The sequence below is a fragment of the Lissotriton helveticus genome, chromosome 11 (genome assembly GCF_964261635.1).
Source record: "Lissotriton helveticus chromosome 11, aLisHel1.1, whole genome shotgun sequence".
NCBI lineage: Eukaryota > Metazoa > Chordata > Amphibia > Caudata > Salamandridae > Lissotriton > Lissotriton helveticus.
Window position 1 is genome coordinate 1153592560 of NC_136072.1, and position 14635 is coordinate 1153607194.

At 48.3% G+C, this 14635-nt stretch overlaps 1 protein-coding gene across 1 annotated transcript in view; it reads right to left on the minus strand.

Annotated features, from left to right (window-relative positions):
- The window catches only part of SEPTIN5 (septin 5), a 316820-nt gene that overhangs the window by 98283 nt on the left and 203902 nt on the right, over positions 1-14635 (minus strand). The window contains exon 3 of the mRNA XM_078667945.1: positions 4889-4969. Within this exon, the coding sequence (XP_078524071.1) occupies positions 4889-4969 (81 nt within the window). The remainder of the gene's footprint in view (positions 1-4888; positions 4970-14635) is intronic.

Sequence of the window (14635 nt, forward strand, 5' to 3'; positions counted from 1 at the left end):
TGGATGACTTTCTGTTTGTGGGCGTGGGTCACTCTGGCGCTTGCGGTGCGGCTTTGGGGCAGTTCCAGTTGTTGGCGCAGGATTTTGGGGTGCCTTTGGCACCGGAGAAGACTGAAGGGCCTAGTTGTTGCCTGACTTTTCTCGGGATTGAGTTGGATTCGGAGGCTTGGCAGGCGCGGCTACCGGTACGGAAGGTGGGGGAGATGCAGGAAGCTTTGAGAAGTGCGATCGAAGTTCGGAAGCTGGAGTTGAGGTCCGTGCAGCGCCTGTTGGGGTTGTTGACCTTTGCGTGCAGGGTGGTGAGGGCAGGACGGACGTTTTGCAGGCGGCTCGGCATGGCCATGTCGGGGGCGGCCCTCCCGCATCACAGGATCAGGATCACGCTGGGGGTCCGGTCGGACTTGCGAGTGTGGCTGGTTTTTCTGGAGGACTTCAATGGTGTGTCCTTGGATTTTGCGCGTGACCGGATGGTGTGGCAGATTCAGCTCTACTCTGACGCGGCGGGTGCTGCTGGTTTCGGAATTTTCTGGGACGGCCGCTGGTGTGCAGAGCAGTGGCCGGCTCATTGGCTGCGACAGGGCAGGAGCAATGCGTTTTTGGAATTCTTCCCCTTGTTGGTTGCTTTGCTGGTGTGGGGCCCGGAGTTCAGGAACAGGTCGGTGTTGTTTCATGTTGACAATATGACTGTAGTGGACTTGGTGAATAACCAGAAGGCAAGGGACCTGCGGGTGCTGCGCTTGCTGCGAAGTTTCATGCTGCTGTGTCTGCGTTACAATGTGCTGTTCCGCGCGCAACATGTGCCAGGCGTAAGTATCGAAATTGCGGATGCGTTATCTCGTTCGCAGTGGCAGCGCTTCAGGGAGCTGGCGCCGGGAGCGGAAGCTTGCAAGACCAAGGTGCCGGAGGGTATCTGGGCCTGGGGGGAGTGAGAGTGGTTGGGTTGGTTGAAAGGTCAATAGCGCGGTCCACTAGGCGGGCGTACAGGTTGGCGTGGGCTGAGTTTAGGTCCTTGGTGGGGGGAGCGATGGGAGTGGGACGATTGTCCAAGGAAGAGTGCGAGCGTGAGGTGGTGCGCTTTGTGTTGGATTGCATGGATAAAGGGCTGTCGCAGACGACGATTGCTGGCAAGTTGGCGGGCGTATCTTTCTGCAGCATGGTGTACTTGGGTTTTGATCCGGCTAGGGCGGATCTGCTGAGCCGAATGTTAAAAGGTTGGGGTCGGATGAGGGCGGAGATGGGTGGGGGGGAACTGCCACGGGAGGCGGTCACGTTTGAGTTGTTGGTGCAGGTTTTGAGAGAGTTGCATTTCTGTTGTTATGACGGGGACGAGGTGGCGCTCTTCCGTTTATGTATGATTTGGATGTTTTTTGGTGCATTTCGGATGTCTGAGTTGCTGGGGACGCGTGGGGTGCCGGGCCGAGTGTTTGCGGATGTGCGTGTGGACGGGTTTCGTTTGGGTATATGGTTGGGACGTTCCAAGACAGACCAGTTGGGTCGGGGCAAATGGGTGTGGTTGTCGGAGAGTGGGTGTGAGGGTGTGTGCCCGGTGCGTGAATGGCTGGCATTTTGTGGTCGAGTGCGGAGCTTGGAAGGGGAGATTTGACGTCCTCTCAGTTGTTGGCGGTTCTGCGGATGGCTTTGCGGAAGTTGGGCAGGGACCCGGCGCGTTTTGGCACGCACTCGTTTCGGATCGGGGCGGCCACGGCTGCGGCGAGTTTGGGTTGGTCGTGGGAGGAGATCCGGAGGATTGGTCGGTGGAGGTCGCGTTGCTGCGAGCGCTATGTGCGTAAATAGGGGTGGGGCATGCTGCTTGGCCGGCTGCACTGTTTTTTGGTTGTTGTTTCTCTTGTTCTGCTGCGGTACTAATCTCTTTCTCTTCGTAGGTTGTGTTCGTGGGCCGGGGGCCAAGACGGTCACCTGGATCGTAGGGCACTCTTTTGTGCACTGGGGGGAGAAGTATGCTGCCAGGCGGGTGTACGGCCATAACCTGGGCCTGAGGAGCAGTCATCATGAAGTGCAATGGTGGGGTAAGAGCGGAATGCGTTGGGGAGAATTGCTACCATGGCTCACAAAGAAAGTGGCGCAGCTGGGCTGCCCGGACATGCTCATCATCCACTTGGGAGAGAATGACTTAGTGAAGCAGTCGGGGGTGTCACTTTTGCACTTGATGCAGAGGGATTTGGATGCAATGAGACGCAATCTGGCTGGCGCCTGTATTGTGTGGACTGAATTTGTTCCACGACGGATCTGGAGGGGTGCGCTTAAGCCTGCGGCAGTCGAACAAGCACGCAGGAAACTGAACAGGGCTATGAGACTCTTTTGTGCAGATAAGGGGATCCACGTGCTGGCTCATGTCGGGCTTCAGCTGGAGCAGCCACTTCTTTTCCGGGACGACGGCGTGCACCTTTCTCACATGGGGAATGCCTTTTACCTAATGGAGTTGCGCGACCTGATTAGCCATTTGTGGAATGAATCTATCTGGTGTCCGAGAGTATGAGTTCGAAAGGTGCACGTGTGGTGGGGCAGGTAACCGCCCTCCGGGGGTTCCCTGGGTGGCGGGAACTGGGAGGGGTGGGGAGTCCATGACGGGCAGAATCACCCTTTCAGGGAGGGGGTTACAGGTGCAGGATGGGGGGAGTGGTAGACGGGAGTGCGATGGATGGAGATGACAGAGGAGTTGGAAAGTGAAAAGGGGAAAGTGAATGAGATGCAAAGAGGTCATGGTGTGAAGGGGGAGTGGCTGGTGAAGCACGTGAGTGGATGATGGGTGAATGGCAGGATGTTGGGGGGATTGTTAAAAGTTAATGTGTTATGTTTATTGCTGATGTCATGCCTGTCCTAATAAATGGCCTTTTACGCTAACTGATGCGTGGAGTGGTTATTGTGCGAGGAGTTCTCGCCTACCCAGCTTGCAAGCCGCCAGCCGTCATCAATAAATAATCTCCCTGAACTCTGAGTGAGGCTGGGACGGCGGGGGGTGGAGGGGCAACAACAGTCAGAGCGAGCGACTGGACGTGACGTCACAAACGTGGCGGGCGGGACTTAGGCCGCGTTGCACTGAAGCCTGCACTCCTGACCTGCGGTAACTGTAGCAGGCAGGCACAGACGCACAGTGCAAACGCGGGACTTTCAATTAAATTACCAAAAGTAAGTCCCGCGTTTGTGTGCACTGTGCATGCAGCGCCAGCCTGCAGCTACAGAAGCAGAAGCAGAAGCTGAAGCAGGTCCCCCGGTCTGGTCACGTCACAGAACTTCTAGGCGGCCGCAACGGGCCTCTAGACAGTGCTGGCCAGCGCGGCCGCTGCCGCCTCAAAAATGGTGCCGCCTGGGGCGGCCCCCCTCACCCCCCACTAGCTACGCGACTGCCGTGAAGGCAGTGTCGAAACAGATGTTCCAATTTATCAGGTAACTTTGAAGGAAACCTCTGTAAATCTATGACATGCTCGATAATCTTTAGTGAAATTTTCCTGTGGTGAGGTTGCATGGAAATAAATACAAGAAGGAGGCCATGCTATACGATAGGCGTGGTTCCGTGGAATCAAAGGTTTTGCAGTGTACTATTTTTGGATTTAGTTAAGGTGGTCTACGTTTGAGGCAGAAGCCTCATGAGAAAGGATTGTAATTAAGCCTTGGCAGTGAACTTCGCTATGCTCGCAGAGTTTGCGGAGTTTCCCACACTCCGCATTACACGGAGCTCGCGGAGTTTCTAAAAACTCCGCTCCGCGCTGCGGAATGAAGTTTTTTTTCCTCGCTCACTTTCACCAACATAAAGTTGGCCAGCACGAGCAAGGAAAATCAACCTCCTGGCGAGATTTTTCCTCGTTCACGATCGTCAACATCAAGTTGGCGAGCACGAGCGTGGAAAATAAACATCCGGGCGAGATTTCTCAATGCGAGGTGGTCAGGTTTCTCATTGCGAGTGGTCACGTATGCTCGCGACCACTCACAATGAGAAACTGCTTGTTCGCGTTGAGAAAGCTGCCGCTCGAGTAAAAATCTACTCGAGCGGCAGAAGAGAAAGAAGGGATCGCTTGCACTGTGCGGACAAGCATTGCACAGTGCGGACAAGCATCCGCACTGTGCAATCACCGCAAACGGCATTTTTCAATGGAACTCCGCCGCTTGCGGAGCTCCACGCAGTGCGACAGGTTTTTTTTGCACTTTGCGTAGCTCCGCGTAGTGCAACTCCGCGAACTACGCCCTGGGTTAATCATTAAGTCATCTGAGCATCACTAATGGTTTGCACCATTTGAAAAGAGTCAGCATCTCTAACACCATGGGCCATCCCTTAGCGCTGTGTGATCCCGCTCAGGCACCCACATATTGGATACAACCAAGTGGGGGGAGGGAGGAGTAGAGAGTTTGCATCATCAGAACTGAAACAGCAACATTAAAACTGAGAGTTGTTTGACCTTAAGCAAGTCCTTCCTAGGCATTTTAGGAACTGAATGATAAAATGCCAGTTGTGATGCCACTAGTCCATGCCAGCACTTAATCATCCAGGGTTTCCAGATTCTGCCTTGAAATGTTGCGTTGATGTAATGCCAGGTGAGGGTATTTTAGGAAGCTGGTTTGAGTGCACAAATAACAATTGCTGTAACCTTCTTGCTTTCTCAAATAAGCTTGAAAATGCATTATTTTCCCACTATTTTCTCAAACTTTTCTCTGCGGAAGAAACCCTCCCCCCTTTTCCCCCACGAACTCCTCAAATGGCACTCAGGCACTCTCTCTACGCTCACTCATCACAGGTCACTCCTCTGAAGATTTTACGCTCACCACTTTCAAATGTCACCAACCGCCACTGCTCCACCCTCTACCCACCATCTCAACAAGCCCGAGACGACTCTCCTCCCTCCCCACCACCCCGTAGGCCCACGGCGACTCTTACCGTGTTGGTATTCAAGGTGTTGGGGCGGCCCTCGGAGTTGCCCAGAGTGTAGCCGCTCCGGAGACTGTCATAGCCCGAGATCTGGAAGAGAGAGGGGAGTGAGTGAGCTTGGAGACAGTGGAGGGCAGTGATCAAGGCCAAGAGCAGTGCTTAATTTGTAAAAAAACACGAGTGCTAGGGCTCTCGTCAGGAGGCCCCTGCAGCTTACACCACATATTGCCCCTCGCAACGCAGCCATCAGACACAACTACTAGCCGTCAGACTCCTACAAGTGACAATTCAGCCAATAGTAACTTTTAATGTATATTGATTTAATAGACAACTGTTGTTGTGTCATCTTTAAATTAGACAGACAGTGCCACCATGTGGTAGATTGTTACAAGCCCCAGTGTTGACAATTAAGTGCTGGTGCTGAGCACCGGAAACCACTGGCTCAAATTAAGCATTGGCTGATAGGAAAGAAAGTGTGAGTGACAGAGTGTGTCACAGTCCTGGGTAGACAGGGAGCCTAGAGGGACAGAGATCTGTCAGCGGGAGGGAACCGTGAGATTACCAGGGAGGGATTCCTGGACCTTCCATGGAGAACAGAGGGAGTCAGGGACCAAGAAAGACAGGGAGAAGACAGAGCCAGAGCACTGTGAACACAGGAAGGATGAGGGGAGTCAGGGACCTGGAAAGACAGGGAGAAGACAGGGAAAGACAGGGAGGAGACAGGGCCAGAGTACTGTGAACACAGGAAGGATGAGGGGAGTCAGGGACCTGGAAAGACAGGGAGAAGACAGGGAAAGACAGGGAGGAGACAGGGCCAGAGTACTGTGAACACAGGAAGGATGAGGGGAGTCAGAGACCTGGAAAGACAGGGAGAAGACAGGGAAAGACAGGGAGGAGACAGGGCCAGAGTACTGTGAACACAGGAAGGCTGAGGGGAGTCAGGGACCTGGAAAGACAGGGAGGAGACAGGGAAAGACAGGGAGGAGACAGGGCCAGAGTACACTGAACAGGAGAAGGAGAGCAGGAAGAGAACCTCGAACCTTCTAAGGGTGACAGAGAATATCAGGGCCCTGAACCCAGGGCCGGATTGACATTTTATTCCATCTGGCACTTTCCTGGAGGGCTGGGGCCAGTGGAGTTCAGGTTTAAAGCCCTGGGGCTGCGGCTCGCGTGCGTGTTACTGTCTCCATCTCCCCAGGTTATGACAGCAGGCTCAACAGAGGAGAGACAGTGGCTGAGAGAGGCGGAGACAGATCGGAGAGCGAAAAGTGTGAGAGAGGAGAGAAAAACAGGAGAGGAGAGAGAGAGAGAAAGAGAGAGAGAGCGAGGTAGATGGAGAGGGCGTGTGAGAGAGAGCAGAGAAAAGCAGATGGGGAGAGGGAGAGCGAGAGAGAGGGGGGGGAGAGAGAGGGAGAGAGAGAGAGATATGGTGAGGGGTGTGTGAGAGAGCAGAGAAAAGCAGGAGAGGGAGAGAGAGAGAGAGAGTGGAGAGAGAGAGTGAGAGAGAGAAGAGAGAGAGTGGAGGGAGGGAGAGATGGAGCGAGATAGATGGAGAGGGACGCGTGAGAGAGAGCAGAGAAAATCAGATGAGAGAGAGAGATGGGGAGAGTGGAGCAGGTGAGAGCGGTTGGTCTCAACATTTGTGGCAGGGCAGCTTTGAGTTCCCAGGCTGGCCCTGTTAGAAAGACAGGGAGCGCACAAGGCGGCAGTGTGTGAGCTGTGAGCAAGAGCAGGCAAGTGAGGCTGAAGGAAAGGAAGGAAAGGAATGAAACCACTTGAGTCAGCAGAAGGAGGCAGTCTAAAAAATACAAGAATTCGTCTCACATACAGGAGGAGGCAGTCTCAAAGACTCAGAGAGGCGACTTCACACACTTTAAGAGGCAGTGTTAAAGGCTACGAAAAGCTGTCTCATGCATTGCATGAGACAGTCTGAAAGACAATGAGAAGAGACCTCACTCAAATAAGCGTGCAGTCTGGCACTGTGAGAATAAGAGTCATACACATTGATTTTCGTCTCAAACACTGTAAGAAGCTGGTTTACACTCATCGGAACCCTGGATGTAGTTTGCGTAGTAGTGCTATGCTTAGCTATGCAAAGTGCACTACGCGAGCTACACGAACTGCGTAGTGCACTGTGCAAAATGCCATTCGCACTGATTACACAGTGCCGGATGCTTGTCCGCACTGTGCAATCAGTGCAAACCGCATCTTGCACAGCGCAAGCTGTCGTTTTCTGCCGCTCGAGTAGATTTCTACTTGAGCAGCAGCTTTCTCAATGCGGACTGGTAGTTTCTCATCGCGAGCGGTCGCGGTCTGCCGGGAGGTTTATTTTCCACGCTCGCGATCGGCAACTTGATGTTGCTGATCCAGAACGAGGAAAAAGTCTCACCGGGATGTCATTTTTTTGCTCGCTCGTGGTGCCAACTTGACGTTGAAGACCGCAAGCAAGCAAAAAATGACTGCGACACTATGCTACGCCACGCTACCCGTATTTGCAGTGTGCTATGTGCAATTTGCAAAGTAGTGCAAACTTCGCAAACTATGAGAGCGTAGCGTATTGCTTCGCCCAGGGTTAATCAGGAGGCAGTCTCACGGATAGTGGCAAAGAGTCACACGTTATTATGCAGTTTTACGGTCCTCAAGAATCGAAACACATTACAAGGCCTTCTGAACCACTCTGCAAAGCAGTCTTTCGCACATTAGATGACATGCTCAAACACTACAAAGCAGTCACGTTCACGTTAAGAGGCATTCTCATACACTACAGAGCAGTCTTGCGCACATTAGAAGACAGGCGCGCAACGCCCATAGGCCCGAAGTGGCTTGGAAAGGTGGCATCCCTATAAAGGCGTATCAAGAGGCTGTAAGCAGGATCCGCAAATCATGTATTTCCTCCACCCTCCGCCCCTGATTGATGTTACAATAGCAATATATTAAATTAGATCTGAAACCCCACTCACCAACCGAGCTGAGTTACTCAGTGAGTTGGGAATTCATCCTCCATTCAGACAACTCACCTATCATTCTCACCGCTCACCTTTCGCTTTCAAGCTCAGGCTGCACTCACAGCGAGTACATAGCACTTACAATGCTCAGCATGCACTCACGCCATTCACCCTCCTCTTTCCCTGCACTCACGCAACCACGCAGCTTACCGTGGACTTACATGGCACTCCTCGCTCTCGTCACTCTCACCGCTCGCCCTGCAGTCCCATCACTCACCCTGCACTCACAGAGATCACATTGTACTTACAACACTCACCATGCACTCACGCACTTTACCCTGCACTCATGATGTTCACTCTGCTCTTAACCTTCAATCACACGAACACACCACTCACCCTGCATGCACAACACTCCACGCACCTGCTAGTCTCATCACTCACCCTGCACTCACAGAGATCACACTGTACTTACAACACTCACCATGCACTCATGCACTTCCCTTGCACTCACGATGTTCACTCTGCTCTTAACCTTCAATCACACGAACACACCACTCACCCTGCATGCACATGACACTCCACACCTCGCACACCCTGGACTCACACCACTCAACCTGCACTCCCTCCTCTCATCATGCACTCACACGAGCACACTGCTCAGCCTGCACTCACACAGGCACTCTGTTTCCACACCACTCACACAGTTCATCCTGCTTGCACACAGGCACAAAAGTCTGCAAGAAGTCACTGTGACACACCACTTATTGTGCACTAGGTGGAAGAGGTGTGGCGCAGCGGCCAGGGTGCCTGACTTCGGACTGCGGGGTTCACAGTTGATCCCCGGTGCCGGTGACAGGTTAGCCCAGCACCATGTGGCTCTGGGCAATAGCTCGCTTAATCTTCCCGACGGCCCCCAGCGCCGGGACACCTCTCTGGAGGTAAGCTGTGCGCTTTACAAATGCTGTTTTTTTATTTCATTTCACTAACTCTTCTCACCATGCGCCTACCAGTCACTCCCGTTGTAGTGTAGCTCCTATTTTCCCAATAGGCTCTGCGCATTGGAATAGTACCTACAGCAGTAAAGGCCTAGGCCAGACGTTAACTAGGTCTACTACTGTCGATACTAGACTTAATTTTTGGGTTTGCCAGCTAAGCTCAGAGTTCGCTAGAAACTTTCTCGAATGTTCAAGGAAGGATTAACTTCCCTGATTAGACAAGAAGGGATTTAGTTTCTGACAACCATAGAACATGACAACTTTGCTCTCCCCTAATCAAGAGTCAATCTCAAGAGTCGTGTGAGCACAAGGCAATTATTTTACTCAGTCAGTACGTGCATTCTTAGTCTCATCAGAATGTAGAGAAAAGGAAGAGACGGGCGTGTTCAATAAAAGATGTTATTTATTGATCAGTCTCTTTTCTCGTACAAGAGAAATGGATCGATATTATTGCGATACTTATAGTTAAGTAAAGTGCATACATTAGAAGCAATAGTATAAAATAATACTGTAAAAACATTGATATGGTTTCTGAGCCATATGATGTTTAAAATGATTAAAATATATTTACATACACATATACATTTGACTAAACGTACTCAACTGGTGTTTCTAAATACGCCTACCCCGTGTACCTGACCTAAGTCTAATGCGTGGGCGGGAATAGAAAGTTACAGTTTAAGTTAAGTTTGTTTTTGCCAAGTGAATAACTAAAGAATTCTCTAGGAGGGGTTATTCAGTTCTGTACCTGGAATTTAGGATGAATGAGGAATGGTATCTCTTTCTCTGCTCTCGATATTCCAGGCTGCCTGCGAGGGCTGCCCGGAAGCGCCGGTGCTGGGTCTCTCGGCTTGAGATAGCAGCGCGTCTCTCAGCGCGTCAGGAAGGCGGGGCTGCTGCCAGCGGGGTCTGCTTCTGCTCTCGGCTTCGGCAAGTATGGCTGCTCCGTCTTGTCACCACGCGTGTGTTTTGCATAGGGCAAGGTCGGCAATATTTATACCTTAAAGGTGCCGGGATTGACGTAAGGATGGACATAGGTACGTCAATAAAGATGTCATACGACTTGCTCGTTAGCACATTCTTTACTAAAGTTCTCTGTGAAATCAAAACAATGGCCGCACGGATTATCCAGGTTGTCATAGGTTTGATTTGTTATGAGAACGTCGTATGCCTTATCAGGGGCTGGAGGAATGTCGCTTGTCTAATTAGATCTCAAGCGTTATGACCTAATCAGATAACACGTTCCTGTGCCGTAGTGTGACTGCGTCAGATAACGGTATCTGCATCATGGGGGATTTCTTGCCTCATGGGCTGACTGTTAGTTAACTAGCTAGTAAGTTTAACCAGAATAGGGTCAGGAATAGGGGGATCGATTCAGAACCTATAGAAATACACGACACCCACTCCACGCTAACTATGGTCATATCTACTAATCTATGCATAGTATAACATAGTACAACATACTATAGAGTATAGTGTATACCTTACCACCCCAAAATACATAAATGCATTTCGAAATTTTCAAATATACTGAAAAATTGCAGTCATATATATTGTATGCACTTAAGCTATGAATTAAATGCAAAAGTAAACACGCATTGTTATGCATTATTGCTTGTTGGTAAATGAGAAATACACATGAAATGGCTCTTAATATGGCTATACAGAAAAAAAGTCGAAACCATTTCATCACATAAAATATATTGTGAACATACCAGCGGGCAGCTAAAGTCTATATAAAGTCTATAAAGTATCTAAAAAAATAGAAATCTTAGTTCTCTAGGAATAGTTTCTTACTTTAAGCAGAAGATCAGTGTCCCGGGAAAAAATATATAGAAAAATATTTTAGGGGCTTGCTGAAAAAAGTTGCTGTCCGTGAACTGGATTGTAATTGTTCATGTGACTTTATTTTTAAAGTTGAAGGCCGAATTCAGGGAACGCCGTGTGCGAGTTTACTCAAAAGTCTCTATTTCTGTTCCGGAGAGAACATCATATCATTCAGGCTTTCGAAAAAACTGTCAACAGCTTCATGGGAAAGTTCCTCTAAGTCGGAAATAGGGGTAACCATGCATTCATGCGCATGATTGTCTCCATTGACATTCTGATTTGCATTGCTGACAGAAGGTCGTACCTGTTCGATGCTGCTTTCATCTTGAACTTCACTACTCTTCAATCGCAGTGGTGAAGATTCCAGGAATGCCGTCATCAGAATTGGCAGCCTTTGAGGGCAGCACAGTGCGTGAACCTTGGTAGGAACCAACAGTGTATCTGCATCCACCGGCGCATCCGATTGTAGCGTCAGACAGGTGTCTAACACGCATTCTTCTCCGCATAGCAGACACCTTAGTACAGGTAAAACACACCTTTGCCACATTGGTCGAAATGATAGAAACCAAGTCATGTTCAGGTCTCTAAGCCGGGAGAGTCCCAGGATTTTTGATATCCGGTCCCGGTATCCAATGGCTAGGATCGTTTCTTCCATTGTCGTCAGAGTTTGGTCTGTGACATGGGTTGCCATAACGAAAAATAAGGACTAGGAATAGGATTCCTGCAATTAGTCCCAGGATCAGGGGAAGTCCGCCAAAAATCGAATGGACGAAATCTGGAAAAATACCCAGTATGGCTTTGAATGGTGTTAATGCCATCGAAAATACTGTCTTAAATACCTTTGAGACCCCAGTGGTATCAGAAATATTTAAGATTTCACTCAGGATTTCCGCGAAATGTACGGGGGAATTGGTTGATAATAATGTATGTATCTCTGCAGTCGTCCTTGCGACTTGTAGATCATACGTTTCTTTTGATGACGTGAGCCTTGTAGGCGTCTGAAGAAGCACTGTTTTCATTCTGCTTAAAGTGTCTATTCGAATAGAAGTAATTTTCAAACTGGGCCATGCCCTCGCCTCCCTGTCTGGAAAGGAGCTGGGGAACAAAGAACGTCCACAGCACTTGACCTTCGCCGTCGTAGTGACGAGATAAGGAGTCCCGGGCATAAGACTACAGCATCTGCGGTCTACAATAAGAATGTAACTCCCATTATAGAGTCTTTGAAAGAATGGTTCTATTTCAGTTGCAGGTGCGCCTTGCTGGTGACATGAAAGGTTGTATGAATTCCCTTCACAGGCTCCGTGCAAACTAATACCGTTACACAGAAGCGTGCCGCTTAGTGACATAGCACAATTGTTGCCACTAAGAAACACTTTCTGTCCTTTGTTACTGACACATGCATGTGAATAGGGCAGGTTCCAAGTTGTTTTAAGGTACCCCTTTCCCAATTTCTCGTACATGCCAGCCTGTATATATTTTTGGCAGTATTGAAACCTGAAGGTTGAGATTGGAATATTTATGATTCCGTGGATTATCCATTCACTGACAGGTCGTTCTGACATTGTCATTGGTAATCTTTCTAGTTTTTCAATGCTCAAGATTGTATAATCAGCACCCTTCTGCGCCATACCGATTTGTCTATCAGTAAGGTTAAAGATTTGGAATAGTGACGTTGTGTTGATTAAACGCCAAGGCACATAGCCAGAACGCAGATTTTGTAACGTCCAGCCAAGCTGTACAATAGAACGCAATTGTGACTGACCATGTTGTAATAACAGTAAGTCTTGCGATAATATATCGATTGCTGAAGACACAATGCTGTCCAATGAAAAAATTCTGGAGGACAGAGTCATTAACCCATTGTCCACTACAGAAAGTGATTTTTCCAAATTAATACGGTCAATTTCCCGTATTCTTTCTGCTGTTTCAATTTGAGTAACCTTCCAGGCCTCATTGTATGCTGCATATACAGAGGCTGCTATGAAACGCTTATGACGCTGTTTGCGTGGTCCCAGTATGAAATCACGCAAGTCAGCACCATCAGTAAGTAAAGTTAGGTGTTGCTTAATTTCAGGCAGTGTGGAAGTTTGTAGCCATTGAAGGCATAATTTGCCCACACTGTAGGTTGTTATTATCCCTGGGTGATGTCTTTGGGGATATCTAGGGTCTGGCCTGGTCATTTTGAAACCCTGTGTTTTATTCAGGAATCTATCTTGACAGTTATTTGTATCTGTGGGCCAGATCAACCATTGTTTCCAATCAGGATGTGTTCTGTTTTGGTTAAGTATATGGTTTATGTCTATTTCTTCATCTGTATCAGAGTTATTGCTAAACATTGTTGGCTTTGGAATAGACAGGTTATTTAAATCTTTGATTTTGGCTAAGCCAAGACAGGTGGTTTGTTGAACAGTGTCATTTAAAAATATCATTTGTTCTGGGATCATGCAGGCTCTAAACAAAGCTTCTATACCCTGTACTTGCCATTCTTTTGTACCCCAAACACTTTTCAAATCAACATTTTTGTCCCAATAATTAAATCCAAAAGTATTCATTTGTTCAAAGAATAAGTCAGAATAAATCAATTTTGTGTTGGTTATCATGGTTTTGGTCCCTGTCTTGTTTGACAATTTAAAATAAAATGTTTCCGCATTACTTGTGTTAAAACCTGAAAAATATGAATATTTGCCATACACGGTTCTTGAGCTCCCTTTTGGAGGTGTAGCACAATGTTCCCATTGATTAAAATTTAAAACATTTCTAGGTTGTGCAGATTTATGCAAGAAATGGTTACCATAATGGTTATAGCAGTACATGCTGTCATAATTTGTAGAACCCTGCAAATAATCATGTTTTGTAAATTTAGCAGACATTACTAAGTCAGACATCATATTGTTAATACTTTCAAAGTCCCAATCATCAGCAAATGAGTTTGGTTTTGCAAAGTCACTCAAGGAGATCTTGATTTGGTGTGGATATTTCAGGATCTCGACCGGACCATAAATTTCATAGTCAGTGTTGTCCCAGGCTACCCCACCAGGTATTGGAATTGCTGTGAAGTTGGCTGAAGAAAGTTCTGAAGAAAGTTCTCGTTTCTCGACGTGTGAAGATGTGTGTGGTTTGAGGACCAAGTTGATGTTCTGACTTGCTGTGTCCATTTTAGCATATTTTCCCTCAATGAAGCGTCCCAAGGTAAATACCATGATGAGCCAAAGTATGAGGATAAATGCACCAAAACCCACCCAAAATTCAATCCATGGAGAAATCAGATATGTTTCTTTTAGTTGTTTCAAAAGTTCCTTCGCTTTGTCTTTAAAGGATTTTGATGATGGCTGTGTCTTTTGTTCGCTGAAACCGTCAGAGGAATCATCGAAGTTGATGAAGTAACCGGATGCAGTTCTGTCAATTGTTCCAATTGGTTCAGGATTTTTGTTTCTTGCATTTTCACTTGGTACTTCTGTATAGATTGGTGTGTCTCTGCTAAATGTCTTTATTTGGGTTTTTAGAGGTCTTAGTTCTATTGCATTGTTGCATAGTCCTTGTTGTTCTTCTGTAGGCGTTTCGAATGTGATGAGCCTCTTTGATAGGACCTCTGTACTGGTAGCAAACCTTGGTGTTCTGCTACTTATTGGGAGTCCACTTGGCCTACCGTTGGTTATCGGCCACATGTTGTGGTTTTACCAGGTCGATGGATACAACTCGGTTCTCCTTTTTTCCAGCAAGTGGCGGTAGTACAACTGATCTTGTCCCGTTGACAGACAAGACAGGAACTGTTTTTCTGTAAGAAGGCCCAAATTCCTTCTTTACCGCAATCTTCTCCCTGACTAGATCCCCGACTTTTGGAATCCAGACAGGTCTTGCTGGGACAGGTGGTGATTCTTCAGTGGTCGTTGGCTGTTCTTTCAACTGTATGTTGCTCAGGTCTTTTCTTGTTTTGTTTAAGTCCTGCAAAATAGCCAAACGGTCTTTGACATCAAAGCTTTTTTCTGTTA